Source organism: Motacilla alba, chromosome 17, assembly GCF_015832195.1.
Source record: "Motacilla alba alba isolate MOTALB_02 chromosome 17, Motacilla_alba_V1.0_pri, whole genome shotgun sequence".
Taxonomy (NCBI): Eukaryota; Metazoa; Chordata; class Aves; order Passeriformes; family Motacillidae; genus Motacilla; species Motacilla alba.
Window position 1 is genome coordinate 6,499,012 of NC_052032.1, and position 25,961 is coordinate 6,524,972.

Genomic DNA, 25,961 nt, shown 5'->3' on the forward strand with positions numbered 1-25,961 from the left:
TTAATCTGTTCGCAATAAGGATAGGAACTGAAGTTTGCCCCCTGCTTCATGGGGTGATGCCTGCTCAGTAAAAACACCTAATTTCCATGGTTCTTTGGTGGCCACTTTCTGCCTGGAAATGTTTGGAGCCTGTTTTGAAGCTGTGCAGAGGAGCATGCTTGCGTCATCCAGAAAATGCAGTGAGTCAGTGGAGTCCTGAGGGAGCTGTAACGGCTCAAACAGAAACTTGGAAAATGAAATGGGGATGGATTTAAAGACACAGCATTTGTGGCTGCTGCTCTGTTTAGAGATGGTCTGCACTCATCAGAGGCATTGGTGAGGAAGGGGTTCAGGGAGGATTTTGCTGCTGTAAAATACAAGTGGAGCTTTATGAGCGATCCACCCGGGACAGGGTGGGGAACTGGAAGAGGGTGTTAAGCAAGTTCTCCTTGTCATTATGCTCAGTAATCTGGTATTCAGAGAATCTCCATGAATTCTTCATTGATATGTGCATTTTGGTATGTTAATGAATAACTTATGGGGATGGACAGGAAGGAAGGTGGGGGCAGCCTCTTGGTTTGGCCCCCATTCCTCCTTTTCCTTAACGTTAAACCGCCTTCAGATTTGGGATGGTTTCCACAGCATTACGAGCTGTGTGCTGCTGCAGTGCAGCTGGGTTGGGATCGCTCTTGGCCCAGCTCATCTGGCCCAGGAGATGCCCCAGGTCGTGTCACAGAGCCCAGTGTGGCTTGTAAGGATGTGCCCAGGTCCTCGCTGGTCCATGCCACCACCACGGGGAGGTTTGCTTGTCAGTGCATGCTGCTCTTTCTCTTTGTGTCCACCCACAGCTAGACACAGTGGGTATGGGATCCCTCCTTCCTCCAAACCCAGCAGTGATCCACAGCAGGACATTTCAGAGGTGTACTCTCCTTCAAATGCTTTCAGTTCCTGTCCTAGATGAAATGGCCAAGGTCTGTCGTGGTACTGTTGGTGTGTTGGTTGTTTCATTTGAAAGCTTTCAGGGATGTGAACCCCTGTAGTGTTTGGGTGCCTCAAACCCACAGATAAATTCATCTTTATGGGCTGTTTCTGGAGGGAAAAAGTACAAAAAAAGAGGGAAAGTGGCCTAGCAGTGAAGTCAAGGACAATGTCTTGTGCTCATATATTTCCTATTGGTTCTGCTTCAGAACTGAGAGCCCGTTTTCCTCATCTACCAGAAGAGCAGAATGATGCTGTTCCTCCCAGCAGAGCTGGTAGAGCACAGCAAAAAATCCTGAAAAATCTCCCCTCCAGGCAGGCTCTTTGCCTGCTAGGACTGAGTAACTTGAGGTGCTGATTTTCATTGGTTTATCTGAGCAGGTAAGAGCATCAAAGCGAGCCACCCCTTTACAGGTAAGATGAACCTCCAGAATGACTTTTCTGTAAATAAAAGAACGAGTTTCTGGAGAGCCAAGAATGAAGAGAAACGAGAAAACATGGCCTTTCCCACTCATTTGGGTTTTTTTGAGCAGGGGTAGCTTGGTCCCTGGGCTCCCTCAGAGCTATTCTGACACTTTATTATCAAGAAGATAAAAGCATTTTGTGACTGTGATGTGTATGCACCTCAGCACTTCAGTTTAGCTGTTTTATTCAGACCAGGAAAGCTTCATTAGTTCATGTTGATTGAAGAGTGATATGGTCCCCAGCCATCCTAATGCAAATTGATGACTCATTTATATCTTTAAAGTTGAATTTAAATTTCTGTAAAATTTTAGACTTAGGCAAGTAATTGCATTACAGTTTTGTGGCTTCTGTGAAAAATCAATTTTTTTTTTTTTTTTTACACCTAAAGCCATATTTCAAACCTGTCACCTCATTCCCATAAAGCAAAGCTATTTCATTACATCATAGCTGTGCAATTTGCCTTCTGATTACTGGCATATACATTTATGTTGGATGGATTAAATACTTGTCCACTTAAAGAGCTGACAGGCATTAACATGCTAGCATGTAAATATTAATTTAAAAAAAATTAGAAATTGGTATTCTTTTGGCCTTTTTGTCGGCAGTTTTGTTGAAAACAAGTGAATTGTAGTTTTCCCTTCCATCATCATCCTTCTTGGTTTCCAGAAAAAATGATTAATGAGCTTTAGCCTTTGCAGCTGCAACATTTGATTGCAGTCTGACTTCACTAGTGATGAATACGGAAATATTTCTGCAGTTAATTGGATGTTATCAAATCCACAGCAGGTGACTAAGACCATACTCAGATGTAGTTGTTGTAATGAGCAAGATCTTTGAGGGCAGGTTTTCCTCCGTGGCACTTTACCCCTTTGTATAGTGATACCAGTCCACACTTTCTACTAAATAAATACTTGAGGAGCTTAGTGTCCAAGATTTGTTCCATTCCCTTTGCTTTGGAGGAGCTTAGTGCCCAAGATCTGCTCTGTTCCTTTTGCTTTGAGGCACTGAGGTTCCCCCGCTGCTCTGATTAAAGTTAAGTTTCAGATAAGTTGGATGGATTTAGGGTGGGAAAGGATCAACATGTATTTGAAACAGTATAATGTGTCAGTCTCATACAAGATGCCCATTCATAGGCTCCACATAAATGTTGAATATTTTAGCTTAGTATTTATCCTTAGCAATGGTCAACCATCTATGAATCCCCCTGAGTTCCAGCACTAGTACTCCGTGCTGAAATGATTTAAAACACATCTTTCATGGCTCTGCAGCTTTAAATTGCCTTATTTTTCCTTCTCTGAGCCTCTTCTGTCACCCCTGTTTTGCCAGCAAGTCTTGTGAAAGCAGCATCCCTTGTGATTCAGATCAAATGACCGTCTGGCAGCAGCATGGGGACCCTCCTGTGGGGAGCAATCCAGGGGCAGACCCCTGCCCTGGACCCCTCCCTGCTTGGGGAGAGGATGCTCTGTCCATGGGATCGAGCAAACCTTCCTCCCAGCACGCTGGGAGAGGGTAGCACCAGGATTAACAGGAATATTTTCTTGGCACCATCAGCTTGGGAGCTGCGGAGTTAAATTCCTTCCTCCAAGGCTTTGCCCCCTTGGTAACACCTCCAACACCCTGATTATTCATGTTAAAAACAAAAGCAACAAAGGGAGAATTGCCCAAATTTTGTAAAATGGCTATTTCTGCACATTCAGCCTCAGATGGCGTTTGACCCTTAATACATATGGTTTCACTTAATGTATTTTGTTTAAACAATCCCTGTTCCTGGAAGTGGTTTCAGAATAGGCTGTTCCTCATTGCTGTTCATGTTTGCTTTTTCTTATGATATTACAAGAAGCTTGAAGAGAGTGGATTCAGAAAAGGGCAGTAATCAGTGTTCACAGTCATTTGTGGAAGCCTTTGTATTTTCCAATTAATATGATGTTGACTCCTCAGGCTTTCAAGACTGAAGTGGTTTGGAGCACTTCTGTCCTCAGGCTGTCGAGCTCCCTGAGCTTCTGTTACTCCTCTGTCTGTGCTAAGAGACCCCAGGGAGTCCCAGCACTTTTCTGTGGAACAGCTTTTCATCAGGGATACCTGGTTTTCCTCCCAGGATATGCTTCTTGGTGCTCCAACACATGAAAACCTCCTTTCTTTTGGATGCAAACAAAGTGTTTCTGTGTGCAAAGGGAGAAAAAAATTGTCTGTTGTGCTTGGAACTATCTCCTTTTCGTGTCTCTTAGAATTTCTGCATGTGCAGACATTTCACAGGTGGTGCAGGGTGTATTGGTGATACTGAGCACACCCTGAGTGAGCTGGGAAAAGCCTCCCTCAGATTTGAATTCAGGAGTCTTAAAATCCTGCCCTGTGCCACAGCCACGAGAGGCAGCCCCACTTGATGGAAAGAATGTGAGTGCCCTTGAAGTCCATGAGAAGTGTGGTTTCTAAGCTGGGAGCTGGTGTGTTGGGTGTGTTACTGAATGTTTCCTATTCGTGTAGTACCTCCTAGCAGTGGGTCCTGATCTGTAGTTTGAAGGTTTGTAGTAGTTCTATTTAGGAAAGAAAAATGGAGATGCCAAGTCAGGTAGTTTATCCACAGTGATTGGAGAAATCTAACGAAGAGTTGGAAATAAAATTATGGCATGTCAATTCATATGATGAAGCAGAATAGTTAATTTTCCCTTATTTTATTCTCTATAAATATTTAATTTTCCCTTATTTTCCCTTATTTATTTTTCCCTAAAATTATTTTTGTTTCTTAAAATCCAGGCCCTGCTTGAGGGGTTGACAGTGTAAGCAGAAGTGAGCCAAGCTATCATCAGGTCTTTCCAAAACAATAACCTGCTAATCCTCCCAGTGACCTTGTGATGTCCTCTACGAACACTTCAGGTAGAATTAAAAAATGAGAGATCACATGGTCTGTGGGGTTTTTCCATTTTATAAACGGTGTGTTACATGGCTTAAAGTCCTTTTGTGTCACCTCCTCAACATCCTCTACTGTCCATGCAGCCATCCTTGCTTCATCCCCCTTGACCCCAGAGCTGCTGCAGATTTCTAGTCCTAATTCTTTCTATGAACGTTCCTCTACTTTGAGATTAGTTTTACAATGGGTTCTCCTGGCACCCTGGCTGCAGTACGTGTGTGGGGGAGGGATTAGGAGAACACAGCAGCTCTTTCACCATCTGAAAATCCTCTGGTCACGCTGGACGTGCAAAGACTGAGCTGAACCAAGGAAGGGAGGAAATCAGGATGTGTGGCCTAACAAAAACCACTTCACTGATTTTTGCTCTGGGTGTTCCCACCTGATGTCAGTTCATGCCAGAACCGTCCTTCTCTGATGTTCTAGGCTCTCTATTTTTTAGTCTTTATTCTTGTAGTAACTGAATTTAACATCTCTAACTTGGCTGGGCAGGCAGAGGAACTTGGATATCACTGGCATGAGACCTCACTATGGACTGGCAATCAATGAGAAATAGGAAAAGCTGTGAATTAAATTACAGAGTTGTGGTATCTCCTCTCTGGAACTTCATGGAGCAACCCCAGAATCAGGAGAGGCTTAGAGTGGAGCTGCAGAGGAAATTCTTACTCCAGAAGGTTTCTCACCAAGCTGTGTTTTCTGGGACCGCTGTCTGTATTGCAGCTCTGCTGCATATCTGGGTATCTGTCAGCTCTCTAGGAATTTGAGGCATTGCATTCCCTGATCCAGACTGGAGTGCAGCCAGTTACTCGAGGCTGGATGAAGTACTTCCATTTCAGGTGGAAGCACGTCTCCCAGCACGGAATAACCGTGGTCTGTTTGAGGGTCTCTGAATGATTGATGAACTCCATCTATAGCTGGTCCAGTTCTATATTCATATATTTATTTCTTTGGGATTTGTTTGTAGCCGTCTCAGTAGGAAGGGTTGGTAAGATTAAGCTGTTTATACAGCTTGTCAATACAGATGGTTTACTCAGTATTCTGAATTAAGGAACAGCTTTGCTGGCCCCCTCGTGATGCCAGCACTGTTATTTGTGTGAACATACACTGACGAGACTCTTGACATTCTTGAACTGGGTCACCACATGCTTGGTGAGCACCAGTGCCAGCAAGAGGGAGAAGATGGGAAAGGTGGGATCAAGGCACTCTGTGTTTAGATGGGGTTAATTGGCTGAAGACCCTCACTCCATGTCAGCAGGATTTCTTCCCTGCTCATCTCAGTGTTTGTCTGTAACACTTTCCTGCTTCCTGCCCTGCTGCTCCATTGTGCAACTTTTCAGAGCAGTCGCAGGTATTTTAGTTTTGTGTTTGTTTGTTTAAATATTTGTGCACATCCTCAAGATCCTCTTCTCTCCCTGAACAGTGAGGTGACTCAGCTGAGCCTGACATGACAGAAGTGTCTAGCTCACCCTTGGAGCAGGGTGGGATGGCTTGGAGGGTGCCAGTGGCTGTTACTCCTTGATACTTGGCACTTCTCCCAGTTTTCTGTCTGGTATGTGAGCAGACAGAACCAGCTCAGACCACATGTAACATATCTGCTCTGGGAATAGCTCTGATTAATGATGGGCAGGTAAAGAGGGAGTGACTAGAAAGGAACTTTTGAGGTTACTGGAGATCAGTAGCTCTGATTTATTTTTTACACCTTCCTTTATCTTTTCACTTGTGCCTGGAAAGGCAGAAAACATGCAGAGGTATTGCACAGTCTCGTGCCATTTTCTAAATCTATATTCAGATAAGACAAGCATGATTAAGCGTACAAAAAAACTAATCCTGAAAGAGCTTAGCTTAATAACTTTTTCCCCTTATGAATCAGCATCAGTCTTTTGCTTTGTCTTAATGGTGCAACCCAGAGACAACGTTCCCTAGCTTTTTCGTAAAAATCCAAATTAAAATGCTTCTTTCAGTGTGTTTTTATGTTTAGGAATTGGAAAAGAGTGTTCAGCCTTTGGGAGAGTTTAGCACTTGAACTGCATCCATCTGTGCTCAGCAGTGCATGAGTCAATGAGAGACCCTTTTCCTGCATCCTTGCTCCAGTTGGACCAGGACAGAGGTGTAAATATACATTTTGATTTTGCCTTTCCTCCTGGTGAAGGAGCTTATTTCTGTCTGAAGTTTCTTCCTGTCGGCCCCAGCCTTCACAGGAAAAAATACTGGTCCTGCCTTTACGTCATAGTCCCAGCAGGCCTCTTAAAACTTCTTATATTGTGTCCTGACAACAAAATAAAATGCTGAACTGTTTGGAGGGAACCATTGCTGCAGGCAGTTCTAATTAACTGGAAGCTTTTCCTTTCTGGGAGCATATATTTACTTTCTTACACTGGGAATAATAAGCAATTAGTGCTACGGAGCACCAGGCACTTACCTGCACATCTAAGGGAGGCTGAGAGTAGATCCTGAGGGTGGATAAGTAGAGTAATTCAAATCAAGTGACTGTAGATGGCTTTATATAGTGGGGTTTATGCTTATATGGATGCTTTTTTATTTCAATAGTTACAAAGGGCTTCTACTACTTTCTCAAAATAATATGTATTCCCCTGTGGATGAATTAGTGACGTCTGGAATTCTTGAGCAGAAGGCATTGGAGTTTGGGGCTTTGGGTTGGGTTTTTGAGGGGTTTTTTTCTTGGTTTTTAAAAAACATTCATTTACAAGAAGAGGAAAAAAAGCACACTCATTTCATTGTCAAAATATCTGTATGTTGTAAAGGTTTCTGCCCATTGATGTTGATAGTGTTCAAAGGCACTTACTGTCAAGGATTAGCTCCCTAGAGAAAAATTATCTCTGCAATCAAATTTATCCCATTCTCTTGTGTCTGTGCTTGTGTGTTACTTGAAATTTTCTGCATTTCAGTAAATTGGGATAATCTTTGCTGAATTCAGTGCTGAGATAGCTTAGGTGAGTGAGTACAGAAATGATGTGTGGCTGGGAAGGGAACCTTCACCTGCCCTGAAATGGCTGTGAAAATGTCAACGCTGCTGCAACACCTCCTTTGTGTGATCAGCTTCAAGGCAAAGGAATTGAATTGCTCCTCGGTTTGACGGATTATTTGTTTATTTGTGCATCATTATTTACTCCACGTGGCTTTTATCCCTTTGCTTTTCAAGTCCTTTGGTGATTCCCACACCTGGGGCAGCAGCAGGACACATCCATAGATGTGTCCCCAGCCTAAACCCTGCAGCTGGGAGAGAAAATGCAGCACAACCGCTTGGCCTGGGTGGGGAGAGCCAGAGGGAGAAAGGAGGTCCAGCTGGTCCCATCCCTGGAATTCCACAGCTGATGCACAGAAGGTTTTCCACGCTGGCCGGGGCTCAGGGGCTCAGGACAGGTCGGTGTTCCCGCAGGGAATGGCGAGGTGCAGGCATGGATTGGGTTTGTGTTTACAGCCAGCCCTGGAGAAACCTCTCCTCCTCCATGTTCTCCTAATCCCCGCTGGGTCTCATGCGGCAGTGGTTCAGTAATACTTGTTTTCTTTTCTTCTTCTCCCCTTCCACCCCCTCCTCATGTGTAATTTGATCTCCGAGGCCTGCTCTTCTGCTTTGGCAGATTTTTCAGCTCTTGAATGGAAGAAATTAACCACTTAGTTACTGCCAGGACTAACCCCTGTTCCTGGTCCCTCTGGCTCTACCTGCAGACTTGCTCGGACTTAGCCAAGAAAAGCCCTCAAAGTCATCAGTTCTGAGCTCCCCTTTTAACCTCTTCTCTTACCTTTACTTTCTCATCTGCCTTTCCTTGCCTTTTCATTTAAAAGAAATACGGAAATGCTCCCACTCATGATCTGAGTCAGTATTTGGCAGAGATATTTCTCTAAAATTTGTTTGCTGGTCCTTTCCAAGCATGTATGTTTTCTGATTGCGTCCTGGCTGTCTGTGATTCCTCCCTTCCCTGGGCTGGCAGAAAATACTGAACTTCAGCAGGATCCCTAAACTGCTGGAATTCTACCTAATGCACAGGAACTTCCAGTCCCTGCTCCCTCTTTCGCAACCTTAATAAACTGCCTGGACAATGGAAGTTCAGTCATTAATAGTCAGTAGGAATTTGTGCCATTTTTGTGTCTTTAAGGTACACTACTATTTTTTTTCAGATCTGAAAAGTGCAAGAAGTTTCTTTGGTTTCTTTCTTTTTTTTTTTTTTCTCTCCTCCTTTTCCTGCAGATGTTTCATAAAGTGTTCAGTGGAAGAGGCCCAAAACTTTTTCAGTGATGGGTGATGAGCCCCTTTGGACTTGAATTTAACCTTGCAAGCTTCAAATGATAATACTCCAAGCAATTCCCTGCGGAGCTCATGACCCGTCTTGTGTTTTTACATGAGTACAGTGAATACATATCACCATTGCAGGAATTTAGTAGTACCTTCTGCCTTGTTACTACCTTAAAAAAATAAAGATTCTGCTCTGTTGCTTGAAAGGAATTTCAAATAGTTGAACATTCCATCTCTGAAATCCCACCACTTCCCAGGCACCTCCTTCACTCATGAAAATTGCAAATAACAAACATCTGTTAAATCAAGGAGAAAAACCAACAAATGCACATGCTTTATTGCAAAATCCTTGGCTTTTCTGTTGATGTGTACAGTGGGCTTTTTGTAACCTGGCTTTTCTTGGTTTTTTGAGTGGGGCTTAGTAAGTCCAGGTACCAGAAGTGTTTAATATCTCCCTGTACGTGCAGTTGCCTCTTTGTGCTCTTGCAGGGCTATTCCAGCCGTGCTGGATGGTGACTGAAGAAAGAAAAACACTCTTTGCCCTCAGGTGTTAACTTGCCTTTATTTGTGGGGTTTTTTATTTTATTTACAATAATACCTATTGTGGAATGGTCAGAGTAGTAGCAGGAGGCTTTTGTTTTTAACATGCTGTTTTAACTAGCTGTTGTAAACATGTCAGCTGGATCTTGAGAAGAGCTTAAACAGGAAGGTAGAACAGTGGTCTGTAAAAATGTTTTGTGTGTGAATGGGAAAAGGAGAGACAGAGGTTTCTACATAAAAATCTGGAAGCACTGGTGGAGTGGTTCTGAGTTAAGGCAGTGGTGGAGAAAGGCTGGCATTTACACACATCTCTGGCACAAAGGCTCATCTGGGCAGAGTGGTAAAACCACTTGAGCCCTGTTTATCTGGGTGTGCATTCCTAATGCCAGTGGTATTCCTAGAGCTCACCAAATAAGTGGTAGTTGTAGATCCCTCAGGATTCTGGTTGCCTGGGCTTTCTCCTGTGGAGAATCTCACTTGGAGATCTTACCAGGCTGATGCAGAGCACATTCTGTGTGAAAACACCAACAAGGACTTTTCTCACCCTCTCCTCATTACCTGGCAGATATTAGAAATAAATGCCAAATGTCATTGCCTTCTTGTGTAGTGCTGTCATAGCCAAGAGAGTGAAGAACCTTGGAGTTCTTGCAGACTTGTTTTCACTTGTCCCTTGGAGGAGCTACAAGGTGTCTGAACAATCACTTGAGACTAAGAGGTGATCCACTCATGAGACAGCTGTTTAAATCTGAGGTGGCTGGGTGTGGGATGTGCACTCACCTCTAACCCTGCCAGCCTTGGGCTCACTTTCTGCCGTGCTTTCTTTGGCAAAAGGAATTTGTCTACCATAACAAAGCTCTCGTGACTCAACGTGCTCGACTCACTGAAGTTGTTGTGTTCACTGCAAACAGCTCTACAAGACTCCACCAGACTTTTTGTGCTGCACGTGCCAAGAAGGTAGAGTTGAGTAGCCAGGATTTGAAAGCTGCTGGTCCTCTCAGTCTGATAGATAGCACTGTCTTCCCAAACGTTTAGCACTTTGTGTCTAAGAGTGGAGTGGATGAAGTTGTTTAACAGTGGAGGATCTGAAAAACCCAAAGGAAAGCTGGAACCTGTCAGACTGAGCAGGACTAACCCCCAGGAAAACAGGCAGTGCTGCATTTGCTGTCGGATCAAAGCCCAGCTTTGTTACAGCTCCATCTGTAGCACATGCTGTGGTCATTCATGGATTTCAACATCAGCCATTTGATGATTTGCATGTACACATACACACACACACACACATTTTTTATCAGGTAATGGTGTTAGGATGTGTTATTCCACTATGTGAAAAATGCCATCAGAAGAGAGCTGTGTAGCATGGGAGTGTTCTGTGGCACCCGTGTATTTTTAATCCTAAAGACAGTGACCTCTGAATGTGCCAAATCACATGTAATCTTACCACTTAGGAAGAAAAATGCATCTCATAAATTATGTGATTCGACATTTTGTTGCTCCAGAGACAAACTCTTTTACAGCTGGCACTGAGTCTTTATCGTGGGGAAATTCTCAACTGCATTTATAGAAGAGAAAGATAAGGCACAGGTAACTTTAAATGTAAGCAAGAATTTGCTCTTTTTCTGGCACACTTGTTTACTCCTCTGCTTTAACCACTTGTTTGAGATACTTCTATTTCAAGTGACTTTTCCCATCCTAATCAGCTGAATGTGCCTATCAAAAAATGTCAAGACTTTGGGACTTGAAACTCTGTTAACTTTCCATGTTTCAGAAGAGGATTTAAAAACAAAATTAAGCTCAGATTTTAAATGGTGACAAACACTCAAGCTGTTTCTAACAGTATCGCAACAAAATTCACTCCAGCTGCTAACACGTGAGATCATGCCAAAACTCACTTTCTGTTCATGGAGTCCAGTCTTTTTGCTGCTGCTGTCATGTGTGTGTGTGATCATTCTCTTTTGGATAAAAATCTGTCCTCAAATTCTGGGCAGCGTTAGGAATGCAAAGAATAAATATCTGCCTGCTCGGAGCAGCTCAAACACAAAGGCTGTTGGCTAAATAGGTTTGTGCTCTTGTAGGAGCATGAACAATAAAGGCTAATGGATACTGGATTGCATTAATGAGAGCAGAGCCAGCAGGTCGAAGGAAGTGATTATTTCCCTCTTTTTGGCTCTTGTGAAGCCACATCTGGAGCTCCTTCCCCTGTAGCAGATGCTGAGACCCTGGAGGGAGCCTGGCGGGGGCTGGAGCCAGCACTGCCCCCCAGGACCGAGGGAGAGAGGGGGTGGAAGGGGTCCCAGAGCTTTCATAACCTCCCCACTGGTGGCTGGAAAGACTCTTCTCAGAGGTGCACAGCAAAAGGAGGAGAAGCAACACTTAAAACTTGCAAGGAGGCAAAGCTGGGTGGGTATGAGAGGATAAAAAGTGTTTAACCGCCAGAAGACCCCTTTAAAGTTTAGCTGCATGGAGCCTGGAAAATCCTGATGTAGGGAGATAGCCTCCCTCTGAGCAGGAGCTGGAACTGGAGACCTTCTGAGCCTGCTCCCAACCAAATTGTTTTGCCATTCTGCAGCAGAGAGCCTGAGTTGAAGGCTGCATCAGTCACTGAAGTCCAGAAATCTGCACACGTTTCATGACTGATCTTGTTTAAGATGTGTATGACAAACAAATGTGAGAGGGATTTATAGCTGACAGCAGTAAGAGCGGCAGAGGTTGTGTGACACTACCAGTATGGCTTTTATTTCTGTATCAGCAGTTAATTTCATGGCATTCAGGAATGGCAGAGGGTGTTTGCTCAAAGTATTTACAGCCCAGTTTGCCATGACACAAAAGAGGAAATGTTGAAGGATGATGTTTGTAGCACAGGGACCACACAAGCGTGTCTGCCTGGAAGCATAAAGGGAATTAATTTGTTTATCTACAGAGGAAGTTATCCCGGATAGCTCTTTGTGTTTAACTCCCCAAGTGGATGTGTTTCTCCTACAGTAAGGTTCTTCTCCAAGTGGGTTAATTTAATTTGAGATGAGGCATTCTTCTTCAGGAATAGGAACCCCAGGAGTTCATCAGAAATGTAATCCGCATTAATTCTGCTGGCACTCATTGTATTAACCTTAATTGTAATGGCTGGGTGGTGTTCGTGGGGGGCAGCTTTTGTACTGCAGGGAATGCGTTGGGGATTCCGAGTTCCTACAGCTGCAGGAGAAGCGGGATAGGGATGGGGATGCTCGTCTCATGGAAAAGAAGTTGCGTGCAGGATGCTTGGTCTGCTCTTAAAACCTCATTTCATCCCAGTACCCTAAACATGACACTGGGCTGAAACACGTGAGGACTGAGCTCCTCCTGTGATTTATGTAACCTTTCTCCTCCAAATCTGTGTTTAACTCCTCTTTTTTTTTTTTTTTTTTTTTTTCTGTTTGGTTTTTTTTTTTTTTCTTCCCACTCCTCCAGTGCAGTTGCACACAAGTTCCCTGTTAGGCAGGCAAGGAACAAGTAGATAGGTGCTGGTTTCTCTTAAACTCTGGTGCTTCCATAAAATAGAAGTTCTCCAGAAGTGGAGGGAGGATGGGATAGAATGGGAAGAACTGTGTTGTTGTTTTCCCAATCTCCATGGGGATGGGAGCCTCAGCTCTTTGCTGAAATGTCTGAATTGAGGAAATGTTGAAGTTCTCTACCTGCTTTCTGGTGTATTAAATGGGAATATCCATGTTCATGTATTCTGAGAAAAAGGTGCAAGCACTGTGAACATCACACTGTCTTTACTGTTATTTCTTTACTAGAAATGTGACTTGTGGTATTTAAAAAAACAAAACAAAACACAACAAAAAAGCAAATGCTCTTATTGCAGTTCAGTATGGGTTGAGAGATCAAGGATTTTTTTTTCCCAGCTGTCTTTCATGTTTTTACCCTATGGATCAGAAGACCGAGGCAAAGTGATGCTGTAAAATAACGTTTAAAGAGTCTGAGCAATGTTTGCTGTTTCGGAGGCACAGACCTCAGATGCTGGAAGCATGCAGAGTTTCCCCTAAAGTATTCAATGTTTGAAAACGTTGGAGGGCAAAAGAGCACAAGCACTAGTCAGAAACTTTGCCAAAATAAACTGACAGATGTGAAGGCAAGTTTTCAGGGACAAAAATGAAGATTTGCGGCTCTGTTGACTCTGTGTGTGACACACCAAGGGCTTCACACGTTGTGGGGTGCTTTGTGCTGGGATCAGCTTCCCAGGCTGTTTCCCCAAGCTCTAATTTTTGCCCCCCTGATGAACTCTGCATCCTTGAGCACTTCTTGCTCCAAGCAGCAAAGACACCCCAAGCTTTGAGAGGTGAAGAGGGACTTTTGTCTGGAAATAAGGCAGTTGTACACATGCCCAATATGCTATCTCCTTTAGAGACAGAGATAGGTAGGTAGATATATAACAAAAATGTTGTTTGTTTAAATGGGACACGCACAATAATGCCAGAAAACAATCTATAAAAAATACATAAGCATTAATTGATGTGTAGCCTTGAGAAACATGCAGGGAAAAAGAATAGTAGGTAGTGTGAGAGTGCAAACTTTTGTGCTCTTGTGCCGGAGGAGCAGCAGCTGTAACCGCATCCCTGTGCCTGTCATGAGCGCAGAGACGCCGGGACAGGATCCCCGGGCAGGAGCTGCGGCTCCCCGCGTTTCTGTGCCGGGTTACGAACGGCATGGCTCCGGGCATGGCTCCGGGCTCGCCTGTCGCCGCTGCGGGCGCGGCGTTGGAGCAGCCCCTTCACGGGCTCTGCCGAGCGGCTCCCCGGGCACGGAGCGCCAGCATCCCGCCTTTCCTCCGCTTTCCCAAACCTGGTTGGTTTCCCCCTCGGCCTCCTCGGCGCCGGGAGAGGCGCAGGCAGGAGGAGGTTAAGCAGCGAGGGCGTTGCTGGCCGCCTGATGTCATGGAGGCCGGCGGCGGCGGAGTGAGGGGCCCTTTGTTGGCAGCAGAGCCCCAGCAGCGCCCGGCGGCTGCCGCGCACGGCCGGCACCGCTGACTCTGCCCAACTTCGTTGGCTTCGCTTTTTTTTTTTTTTTTTTTCTTCTTACTGCTTTTATTCTTTTTTTTTTTTTCTTTCATTCTTCCCCTCCCCATTCCCCGCCTCCCTTCCTCTCTCTCCCGCCAAAAGAGTTGGGAAGGAGGGAAGATGGCTGGAGTTAACTCCCCGGGAGAGGAGGTGCGGGGCCCCTGCATTTTCCGCCTCTCGGGCTCGCCCTTGTAATGCTTTTCGGAGCGCTGGATTTCGTCGAATTTTCCTGGATATTTTGTTTTAGGCTTCTCCTGGATATGTTGTTTTAGACTTTTTTTTCGACTTTTACCGGATTTTTTTAAACTTTTTTTTTTTTTTTTAAGACTTCTAACGGATAATTCCACATAGAAGAGCTGAAGGAGGGGGGGAAGGGAAAACAGACAGCCGAAGCCAAACTCTAACAAATGAAAATGTTGGAGATTTGCTTGAAATTGGTGGGTTGCAAATCGAAGAAGGGGCTTTCCTCCTCCTCCAGCTGCTACCTGGAAGGTGAGTACCCGCGGGGGCTCCCGGGGGGCACATCCCGATCCCACCATCCGGACAGAGTTTTACGCCTCGGTTGCCAGCTGGGGCCAGCTTTGGGGGGATGTTTGGAGCTGGCCGCGGTCAGGCTGGGCTTTCCCGTGCGGGGCTGAAGATCCCAGCGGTGTCGGCGGCGTGCGGACCCAGGTGCCTTTCATTAATGCAGTTACAGAGGGAGCGCGGCTCTACCATTTATGGTTGTAAAATGTCAAGTGATCTTATTGCCGAGCCCATAAACAAATCCCTATCTTCAGGCCTCAGCTTTATTATTTTTTTTTTCCCGAAGGGGCGGGGGGGGAAATCTTCCTTATTTTGGACGTTAAAAAACCCAGCGCCATACTCAAGAAGAAAATTTAGATGAGTCCATCGGTAAAATATTTTCAGCATGCGTTAATACGTAATGCATTGGTCGATGTTGGTTATCCCCCTTCTTAGTGTGCTTTCCACAGGCATTAATTTAACTGAATTTTCTTGCATGTTTGCTTTTAAAAAGTGAGTTTTGAGTCACACCCGTGGTTACTTAAACATGTTAAACATATGGACTCAGCTGGTTTGGATGGAAAGCTTGGGCGACAGAGGCACCGTGCTGGGCAGGGGGGACTTTGGGCTGAGGTCTTGCTTGGTGTGACCTCAAGCAAGATTTTCACACTGACGTGGCTTCACACCCTGCCTGGAACAGCCTTGTGGTCCCTCCGTTCAGCTCCTCGCTGCACTCCCAGGGCTCTGTCCATCCCACAGGTCCAGGCTCCTTCAACTTCTTTTGTGTTGCTGGATGTTGTTTCAGTAAAAATAATCCTCCTGCCAGGAGGACCGTGCTAACTCATCAAATCAGAGGCACGGAAGGCAGCAGCTGATTTCCAGGGGCCTATCGCAAGTCGCTGTTGCTCAACTCTCAAATATTCAGTGCAGAAACGGCCCTCGGAAATTCATAGGTTAGGAATCTCAAAATCTACAAATGGCTGCTCGAGGCAAGCTCACTTGAAGAAGTTTTGGATCAAGAGTCTGTATTTATTGGATACGTTCAGTGACTCGGAGGAATTTTCTGTTCTCTAAAATCAAAGAACAGTGTCCAGAGGACTTTTTCTGCTTATTTAAAGTTTCAGAAACCAAGTGGTGGGCAGATGCATGAATAATTTTGATGTTTTTATGTGACTGAATTCTTCTGCAATCTTTCAAGTATACAAAGCCTCTGTCTGTGTCCCCTGCCTCTGGTATTGCTCAGGGTGTGTGTGGAGAAGGAGCCCCAAGCTGTGCTGGGCCCCCTGTCTGTGCTGCTGGATCTTTCAACACAGCCCTGGGAGAGCAGGCAGAGCATCTGGGGCCTCATTTCCCTCTGCAGAGATGAATGCTGAAGGGTGTTGCCCTGACTCTTTTTGCAAGTTTTCTCTTTTGTGTTCCTTACAACCACTCCCCCCTCCCCAATTTGCAATGCAGTTTCATAATAGGATTAGAGCAGAGTTTGACTTGGCTGCATGGGCAGTATGAGTTAGGAACATTGGACACAATTAATATTGTAGTATTTCCACCTTCTGCTTCCCTGAGACTGTGGTTGTGTATTTGTTTTTTATGATGGAATGGGAAATGCATGTTAAAACGACTTTTACTCGATCTCAAGGTAGCTCAGTCTCACTTCTCAGTTCAGCACGGGGCAAACCCAAAACCAGTGTCAGAGCTGATGTTAAAGGTGTACAAATGTGGCAACTGCAACTTTAATGTGGACATAGACAGCCCAGAACCCCCATAATTGATTGGGGCACTCCTGGAGACAGGATGAGATACTCATCTGAGGAAAAAGAAGTTTTAAAAAGCAGGATTTTCTGTTACTCCTTTCTAAAGCTGAATGTCTTCCTGGGCAGCTTTCTTATAAACATTACTACGAGGCTGAAATCATTGTTGAGGACTCCTCCAAAAGAATGGTGGTGGCTTGTCCCAAACTCCTGAATTCTAAGAGCCCAAGTGAAATCCATTTGCTTGTGTTGTCCTTAAGAATGTAACAAGTTTTTACATATGGATTTGTTATTTTAAGCTTGGCAGATCATGAGAAGGGGGCAGGGTTATGTCAAGGGTCAGAAACTCTGGATCATTGTTCCTGGATCCCTGTGAACAGCCTGTGATGGCCAGTCCACTTCCATGCACATCCCTCGGCCTCTGTGAGGATGGTGATATCATTGGAGGGTTTAACTCTGCTATTATTTTAGTTGTATGGAAAGGTGAAAGTTCCTTTACTGTAATAGATTGGGAAACCTTAAACATAACTGCTTAAAGGCTGAAAGGTCCATTAGGTGCTTGGAAAACCAGTTTCAGCCAGGAGGATAGAGGAAATTTTACTTAATTCCTTATTTTTGTACTCATATGTTAACAGAAATAATTTGGTTCTTGGTTGATGAATAGCATGGGATGTAACAAAATCAAGTCTGTTGTATTTTCAAACACACTTTTGGAGAATATTGTGCTGAGTCTGGATTTGCTGTAAGGCTGATTTAATGTCAGGCACGTGTGTAGGTGTACGTGTCCTTTGACCAAGTAATCAGAAATGTGGTTTTCTTTTCATGGTGGTCCTTTCTGAAAGGCTTTTATGCTCTGTTAGTTTGCAGGAACGAGGGTTGTGTGGAGATGCTCTGTGTGTGGTGTGGAGGGCTGGCAGGTGCTGTGGCCCTGGCTGTGTGCTGCTGTGCAGGGGCAGACTGTCCTGCTCCCTGGAAAAGCTGAAATCTTCTCTTAACTTGATCAAAAATAAGTTCAATCTGGTTCTAACAATGACTGGGTTTTCATATTGATGTTTGAGCTGGGCATTTCTTTGCCCTCATTTCTATTCCCACTAGTAAATATTATTTTAAAATGTGACAGATTTGAATTTCTCTCATCTGCTTTCTCCTGTCTGCCTTTGCCAAAGTGAATAATTCCTCACCCACTTCACACCAAGAAAGGGTAAAGAGTAGAAGGGAAGAGGCACAGTGAGTACTGCTGCCAATCTGATCAGGAAAACAGAATGTGTCCATGTCCCAAATAGGGGCTGGAATAGTCTTGCTGCCTTTTTGGGCTTGGCTCTACCACTGAAAGGCAAAAGCCTTGTTTAAAGCCTGTCAGCATTCTCTGTGAAGTTTAAAAAAAACACATTTTGGGGATACTAGTAAAGTCCTTTTGTTTTTTAACTGAAAAGACTCCTGTCCTGCCAGCTGTCAGACTGACTTTTTTTTTTTTTTTCTGATTTATTTCTTTTAGCTTGTTTTGTTACAGCTAGAGTAGACAAGCCTGGGGAGGAGCAGCAGCCTGTACCCATTGCCCTGTTCCTGGAGAAGGAATTTTTGTGATGCATTTGGGCACGTATTAAGCCAGACCTAAACTGGCAGCACAGTGACTCATCTGCCCCAATGTCCCTGGGATCAGCAGCCAGGGCTTTGGTCACCCTGCTAGGGAGAGCAAATGCATTAACCTGGAGCTGCTGCCTCCCTTGTGTGTTTCCTCTCTTCGTTGGCTATTTTCTGCTCCTCATCTACCACCACTCAGTAGAGTTCTTGCTGTTATCCACATTTCTGGCTTACTAGTGGCTGTGCTTGTTCCAGTGGTTCTTATTTGTTCAAAAATCTGGTTGATGGTGCTTGCTACAGTTTCCCCTGGGATGTGGTGAGGGAGAGGATTATCATTTCACAGGAAAAGTTGTAACTGGTTTGAGACCTAAAACTGATCATCCACAGATCTGTCAGTCCTTCCCTGAGCAGTCTGTGGGGCTGCTTAGTTAAACAAGGGAATAGAACAGTAAATCTCGATGATTCTTGCTTGGTGCTTTCCCTGCCCAGGGCTCAGAATCGGGCAGACTTTCCTACTTCTGCTCCTTCAGGAGGGAAACAAAACCAAAAGCTGTAAAAGTGAAGTTGTCAGAAATACTGAAGTGTCATTGATGTTCACTGGAATCTAGTTTCTCTTTACTCTTCCTCTCCCAGACGTTATTGTCTAAGGTCAGGCAGAACTCAGCAGCAGATTTGGGAGTAGAGTTCAGATTTCTGCCATACCCACTGTTCCACTCCATCCATCTACAGCTGTGATTAGCTGGCTGGAGAAGGATGGTGTTTGCTATGTCACTGAGGGGTTATAAATGGAATAAACTCAGTAAATGATTCAGGTAGAACCTACGAGTCTGTGTAAGAGTGAACTTGATGAAAAACCCAGCAGAACAACCCACAAACAAACCAACAAAACAAAAAATGACATGAAAAGCCCCGAAATGATGGAATCATCTCTTGGAGGAGTGGCCCAGCTCAGGGGAGTGGGGCTGGATCAGTTTCTGCACTGCTTCATACACAAATACACAAATACACAATGTTTAAAAAGTGGTATATATCCTCATGCCGGCTCTAAGAAGGTGAACTTTCCAAATATCAGCCACGAGCAGGAAAACCAGCAGTTGACATTGTTGCAGAAGGGTCTGTGCAGTGGGTAACAGGAGAGGCTGAGCCTGATGAGTCTTAAATAAAACACGAATCCCTCCTTCTTTTCAGAAAGATCTGCTTTACAGGTTCTTTAATTTTATGTTTAAATCTATATTCCATCAGCCAAAGGGAATATGGGAGGGCCACTAAGGAACAATACTGAGACAGAGAGACAGCTGCTCCATCATATGTGCTCAGAGTGGGAAACATTTGGAAGTATTAACTCTGCATTGCTATTCTGCCATTTATCATAATTTCTTCCAGGGGAAAAGGGGAGTAGAGGGAATGTAGGGGAAGGAGAAGGTTTAGGTGGCATGTGCTGTGCCTCCAAAGAGATTACTAGATGTGTTCTGCACTCCCTTGCTCTACAAACCTCGTGGAAAAAATGCCAGCACAGTTTGTAAGCCCACAGGATGTTTGTTTTCTAGGGAGACAGGAGGTCTCCTCCTTCCCTCGGGACTGCCTCGCAGTCAGCTCTGGAGGAGCCAAGTGTAATTCTGTGCTCCTGCCTGTTTTCCAGCCCTTCCCTTACATTGTGAAGGAAATTTGCTTGCGTTGATCTGGACCAGAATTGTTCATATCTGAGAAGTTCTCAGCCCCTAACAATGATTCATGGCTTTGTATGAATAGTAACGAGTAGGAGATAGTTACACTTACGAAACCTTTTAGTGTGCAAGCATAAATACCTTCCGAGAAAAAATTTAGGGAGGAAATGATGACATTCTTATGGCTATTGCCTCAAAATACAAGCTGCTGTTGTCTTATTTCAAAGTCTGCGCTGCTTTAATTAAGAGTCATCATTTAGTTGATGTTAGTGGAGAACTTGAATTACAGTGCTGCTTTAGGACTCCTATCAGGAGCCCAGGTGTTATCCAGAGCAGAGTAATAAATTGCAGCCTTGCTGGGATGCAGCACAAGACAAAGTGGATGTGTGGAAGGAAGGACAGCCCAGCGATAACAGATTGAATTACGCTCGCTTCCTGCCCCATCACCGTGCCAGGATGGCCTCCTGTAGGTACAGCAGCCAGGCTGATTTATTAGGAGGAATCTGGCCCACTGAAGATCTCAGCAGTGCTGTAAAATTGTAGTTAAAACCAGCAGTAGGAGGTGAAGGAGCTGTGTGTTGAAAAAGACTCTCAATATGTAGGAACAGCAATGTCTAATTCCTGCTCTGAAGGACTGGAATGTCTGGGCAGATTTGCTGGAGAATAGCTCAGAGGGATAAACGCTGCTGACAGCCGGCTGTACGTGGCTCCCAGATGGACATGTCCTGTCTGCTTCTCTCGCTTCATGGTTTTGTGTCCTCAGTCTGCTGACAGTCTCCTCTTGGGGCCCAGACCTTTAAAAGTGTGTTTTGTCACGGTCTATCAAGCTTCTGCTACACTCGGGTCACCACAATTCTGCTCTTTCCTTTATGCTCTTCTCTGTGTTGACTCAGGGCCTCACCCTGCCTTTCTGGACACTCTTCAAGCTTCATTCGCCACCTTGCCCACCCCAGTTCTTAACTTGGGGTTCCTACCTTCTGGAAAAACCAGCCCAAGAGTTGTCTGGCATCATGCTCTCCCGCTCAGCACGTTCACACACAGCCCACACCTCTGTTGGGGTGCCTGTGGCTGCACAGGAGGGTCAGGCTGGGAGAGACAGAGGGTGTGAGCATCCCCTGATTTCACTGGCAGACCGGTGTGGTTTTCCAGCTTAGCAGATTCTCGTGTGTGTGTGTGTTTATCAGCCCTTGCTCCTGCGGGTCCTTGGTGTTGCAGGCGTTCTCAGTGAGTCAGTGTCTGTAGGAACGTCGTCGAGCACAGCCAGCCTTCCCCGACTCCGTGCCACACTCGTGGGTGTTGTTGGCGCTGGCACGGTGTTGTCTCACAGCTGAATCGAAGCACATACCTTGGCATCCCTGTGTAGTGAGTCAGTCCCGGCCTCACCGCGGCCTGGGCACGAGGGAGGGATTCTTGTGGAGCGCTTGGCTTTGCTCCCACATCCCCATCCCTGTTTGTGCCTGAGCCATCCTCGCTGGGCTGCGCTGTGCTGGAGTTGGAGGGGAGCCTGCCTTGGATTTCCTGCCTTCCTGTGGAATTAGTGCCCCATGTGGGAGGCATTTTCCTTCCTAAAGGAGGTTATGGTCCATCCCACGGAGCAGCGGGTGCTGGTTTGTCCCACATTTGGGGGAGAGCATCACAGCATTGCTGCTTGCTGAGGTTGTGTGTCTGTCCCTTGCAGCTCTGCTGTCTGTCTGTTCCAGGTGTTCACTGATGGTTTAACTCCTTGGAGTATCTCCCATCACTCTAGTGCCCTGTGTTTGATGTGGGAGCTTAATGGGCTTCAAAGCATTTTCATGGTAAAATGATTATAGCTTAATTTCTGAAAGTGGATTTTCTGTTTCTTGTCTCGTTGTCACCCTTGAAGGAAACCCAGGCTATTAAAATATATTCTCCTGCAGGACACAGGAAGAGGAGGCCAGGATGTCAAGGTGCTTTAAAACAACCCCCCAACACGCTACCACTTTTTCTGACTGTGGAATCATTTAGAAAGTGGAATTATTTAACTGCTCTGATTCACTATGGAAATATATCTCCCTGCAGTTACAGTTTGGCTAGGAAAACAGGCTCAGCAGTGTCTGTGTTTGCTATTTTGCTCACACACATCATATACTTTTTCCAACGAATACAGTAGTACTCATGTACATAAATAACCACCCAGAGAGCCTTTACCAGCGATCACCTGACCAACACATCAAGGATGCCAGATTGTCATTGGGTAAATAGTGGCCAGCACTATTATTTGCACTCTCATTATCGAAGATGATATTAGAAAATAATGTGTATTGTTATGATTTGTAGGGTTGAATTTTGGGGGGTTGATGGGATTTTTTTTTTAGCATTTCCCCATTGGGAAGGTATTTTGGACAGGTCCCAGTGCACACTAAACTTCCATGCCTTTTCTGATGTCAGTTGCATCAGTTCTTCACTGGTTTGCTGGCACAGCTTATACTCAATTTCCAGGCCAAACAAACGGTAGTGTTAAAATCATGTTTTGACAGGATTGCATCTGTATAGAGGCACAATGCTACTGAGTATTGCAGGTATAAAAAGAGTTCTGTGCTCCCAGGGGACCTGACAGTCTAGGAAACGCTTGGCATGGAATTTCTGTGTCCAGAGCCCTGTGTGTGCAGAAGAGGGGTTCAGCAGACAGGGGTGATGCTGGGTAGTGAAGGGCAGTTCCATGGGGCAAGGGGCTGCTGTGACAGCGTCGTGTTTCCTGTCCCCAGAGCTGCACTGACGCAGTGGTTTGTGTGCAACTCTGTGACCTCGCTCCACAAACTCGTCCAGATGGAGAATGACCCTTCAGAATATAAGGGTTTCCCAACTTATTGTCCTGGCTCTGTGCCAGTACAGTCAGGCGTGGTGCTGCCAGCACATCTGGGGGTAGCGTGTTAAACAGTGAAGGGGGCACAATTATCTGGAACATTTCTGCTCCAAACTCTGCAATCATGCCCCAAAGTGAAGGACTTGCAGGAACAACTGCAGTAAAATCCCCTGATGTATTTGGACTTGCCTGATACTTACTGAATATTGCATGCCTAATGTGCTGCAGTGTATAAAAAACTTTGGAGGTTGGTTTTTAATTCACCTGTAAAGCTCAGCTTTCAGGAATCTCTGTCTTTGGAGTTGTCTTAGGGTCCCTAAAAACGTAGAAGTATGCTCAACACTGCTGTGGTTTGAGAGTGATGGGCAAGAGAGAGGGCAACAAAAAAATACTGACTTGTCCTCAAATAAGAAGAGAAATTATTTAAAAAGCTGTGAAGACCAGAAAGATCTAACTCCTTCTTAAATACCATGTCTTATAAATCTCACCTTGCTTGGCTCCATTTGCTGCACGTTCTAGCCATTTCATTTGTAGGATAATTAAGGGATTTACCTTCTAAAGGTCTTGGGTTTGTTTTCAAATCTAACCATTCCAGCAGTTAGGTGTGAGCCAAAGGATTTACAGGCAGCAAACAGCCTACGTGAGCTGCATTTACTGGAGGGATGGAGAAGGGCTTTCCCTTTCCTGCATTTCCTGAGAGACAGGAGCTGGGGGCTCTGGGAAGGCTGGGGACAGCTGTGGAACAAGGGTGTCCTGCCCGTGTGGCAGGAGATCTGCATTAAGGCACTGTCCATATCTGTCCTCTGACGCACGAGGAGCACACGTGTCACGAAACAATGCAACTTAGAAAGTCAGAGTGTGTGGGTTGGCCAGATGGCTTTTATCAGCCAAAATGAACCTGCTTTTTCCTTTCTCTCCCTCTTTCTCCTCCAGAAGCCCTTCAGAGACCGGTAGTGTCAGACTTTGAGCCGCAGGGTCTGAGCGAAGCAGCTCGCTGGAACTCCAAGGAAAACCTTCTCTCCTGCCCTAGTGAAAATGACCCCCATCTCTTTGTTGCACTGTATGATTTTGTGGCGAGTGGGGACAACACTCTCAGCATAACTAAAGGTAAGGTCACTGGCCAGAATTCCACTGGGAGTGTGGGAGAAGGTGTAGGAAGGAAAGTCGCTGTGAAATAATTAAGTTTTACACCAAACCCCGTGGAATTCTTTTACTGTGGGAAATCATCTTAAACAAATACAAATATTTCACAAAGTCACGGCCTTTTTAGAGGTTATAACTGTCTTTTTTTATTGCATTGGGCAAGAAACTGTTTGTCAAAACTAAATTCTCCATTAGGATCAAGAATTTGAACTGAGAAATTAAACTAAGCTGATTTTGGAGGCTGGCCTCTTATTTTCACAGTTCTCCAAAATACAGTCCCTGTATGAAAAATGACTGTACAGATATAAGGACCAGAAGGATTGAGAAAGAAAACACTGTATGGACTCCAACTCACATCTACTTACCTTCCTAATTGAAATTATTTTTTGATTGTTTATCCACTCCAGTTCTTTCCTAAATCCAACAAGCCAACTCGGTTAAAATAAAATTTGCTGGATTCACTTTTTAAACTCGAGCAGTACTGGAGCTGGTGCAGAACTGCAGGAGAGCCTAAAAATCTGAAGCATGTGACTGTATTTGGCTTGGAGAGATGCACTCAAGCTTGAAGAGAAACACATGCTCCCTGCTGAGTCAGATACCTATTCTTATAGGAGATTATTCAATGATCTTCTAGGCAGAAAGAACTGATCTTTGTCCTCAACTCCCGGGCTTGCCGTGTCTAAATCCATTTTTTTTTCCCCCAAGGTGAAAAGCTCCGTGTGCTGGGCTACAACCACAATGGGGAGTGGTGCGAGGCTCAGACCAAGAACGGGCAGGGCTGGGTCCCCAGCAATTACATCACCCCGGTGAACAGCTTGGAGAAGCACTCGTGGTACCACGGGCCGGTGTCGCGCAACGCCGCCGAGTACCTGCTGAGCAGCGGCATCAACGGCAGCTTCCTGGTGCGCGAGAGCGAGAGCAGCCCCGGGCAGAGATCCATCTCCCTGCGCTACGAGGGCAGGGTCTACCACTACAGGATCAACACTGCCTCCGATGGCAAGGTAGGCTCCAGGCTGTGCAGAGCTTGCTGGGATACTCGCTGGAACTGTGCGGTTCCGAGCTCTGGTCACTGGGCTTGGTCTGGAGTTACAGGAAACTCTGAGGTTCTTGATGTGGCTGGGACAAAACAGTTCTGTTCCTTTAGCAAAGTGTGTAATACAGAAACGTTTTCTCTCTTTCTTTACGGGAGAAAATAGTAGAGTTTTAGAGCAGAATCTAATATATCATTAATAAGAGATCCTGAGAATTCTTGTCCCTTATGTTCAAAAAATAATCTCTGACTGTCAAATCAGAAAAGTCAGTGCCTGTTGCTAATAATCCTGTAAATATTAGGGACAGAATGCTTTCTGAGGTATTCTGCAGTATTTTAACTACTGTTTTGATTTCTCTACAGTATTTCAGCGTGATCATTGGAGACGGGTAGGCACTTTCACTTTTATATGGGCTTTGTCCCCAGCTCCTTCATTTTTTCCCTAGATTGTTGTGTGCTGTAGCAGTGGTGCAATGCTGTGCTTTGTGGATGCTGCAGAGAAATGTTAGCATAAAAGTGTAGTTTTCCACAGGTTTTTGTTTTGATTTCATGGAAACATTTCTACTGGCATTGGAATTTGGAAAATGTTGTTTTTTAACAAATCTATTTCAAGCAGTGTCTCTTTAGATCCTGTGCAGAAGTTGAAGTGTGCATCTGGAGCATGGCTGCTGAGGCTCTTCTTGCCAGCATCTAATAGATGACAGATTCTGTGCCATTACATTTCTTCAAAAGAAAAAAAACAAAAGTAATCAAGTATAGTAGCAGCCCACTGTGCCAAATTTTCCTTTGTCCTATGAGACCTTTACTCTTCTTACAGCAAAGCTGACTGCAAAATCTTTAGTATGAAAATACAGGGAATTGTGTTTCCTATTTATCAGACTCAGCACTCCAAAACCTCCAATAAGATAACCAGATTTTATTCAGTCATGAAATACTTTTTGTCTGCTTTAGCAAATGGGCTGTAATTGAGACAATTCTGACCATGTTATTTAAGGCAACATATTTCCAACTTATGGCATTTTGATTCTTCCTTCTCCCTCCCATGTAGACACTCTCTGTGGTCAGCATCAGCTCTGTGAAGTGCTGACATGCAGCATACTTGAAGGACTACATGGCAATGTGGAATATTATTCCTCCTCCTGTCTCTGTAGTGGATATTCCTTCTATTCCCATAGATGCTGGCAGATGAGCAGTGCTCACGTTTTGAACTGAGGGCTCCTTGGGTTGGTGTAAATAAGCATGTGTCCGTGAGGAGATAGCACACGTTCTCCATTTGAGCTGTAATAGAGTTTGGCATATGAAGGCTTTCATCCCAGCAGAG

At 44.9% G+C, this 25,961-nt stretch overlaps 1 protein-coding gene across 2 annotated transcripts in view; it reads left to right on the plus strand.

Moving 5' to 3' along the window:
* Positions 1-25,961, plus strand: part of ABL1 (ABL proto-oncogene 1, non-receptor tyrosine kinase) — a 76,646-nt gene that overhangs the window by 30,419 nt on the left and 20,266 nt on the right. Inside the window, exons 1-3 of one of the 2 annotated variants that reach the window (XM_038156064.1) lie at positions 14,167-14,638; positions 23,401-23,574; positions 24,316-24,611. In XM_038156064.1, coding sequence (XP_038011992.1) covers positions 14,554-14,638; positions 23,401-23,574; positions 24,316-24,611 — 555 coding nt within the window. In that variant the 5' untranslated portion in view covers positions 14,167-14,553. Of the gene's footprint in view, positions 1-14,166; positions 14,639-23,400; positions 23,575-24,315; positions 24,612-25,961 lie in introns of those variants that run through there. The other variant, XM_038156063.1, reaches the window with a different exon arrangement.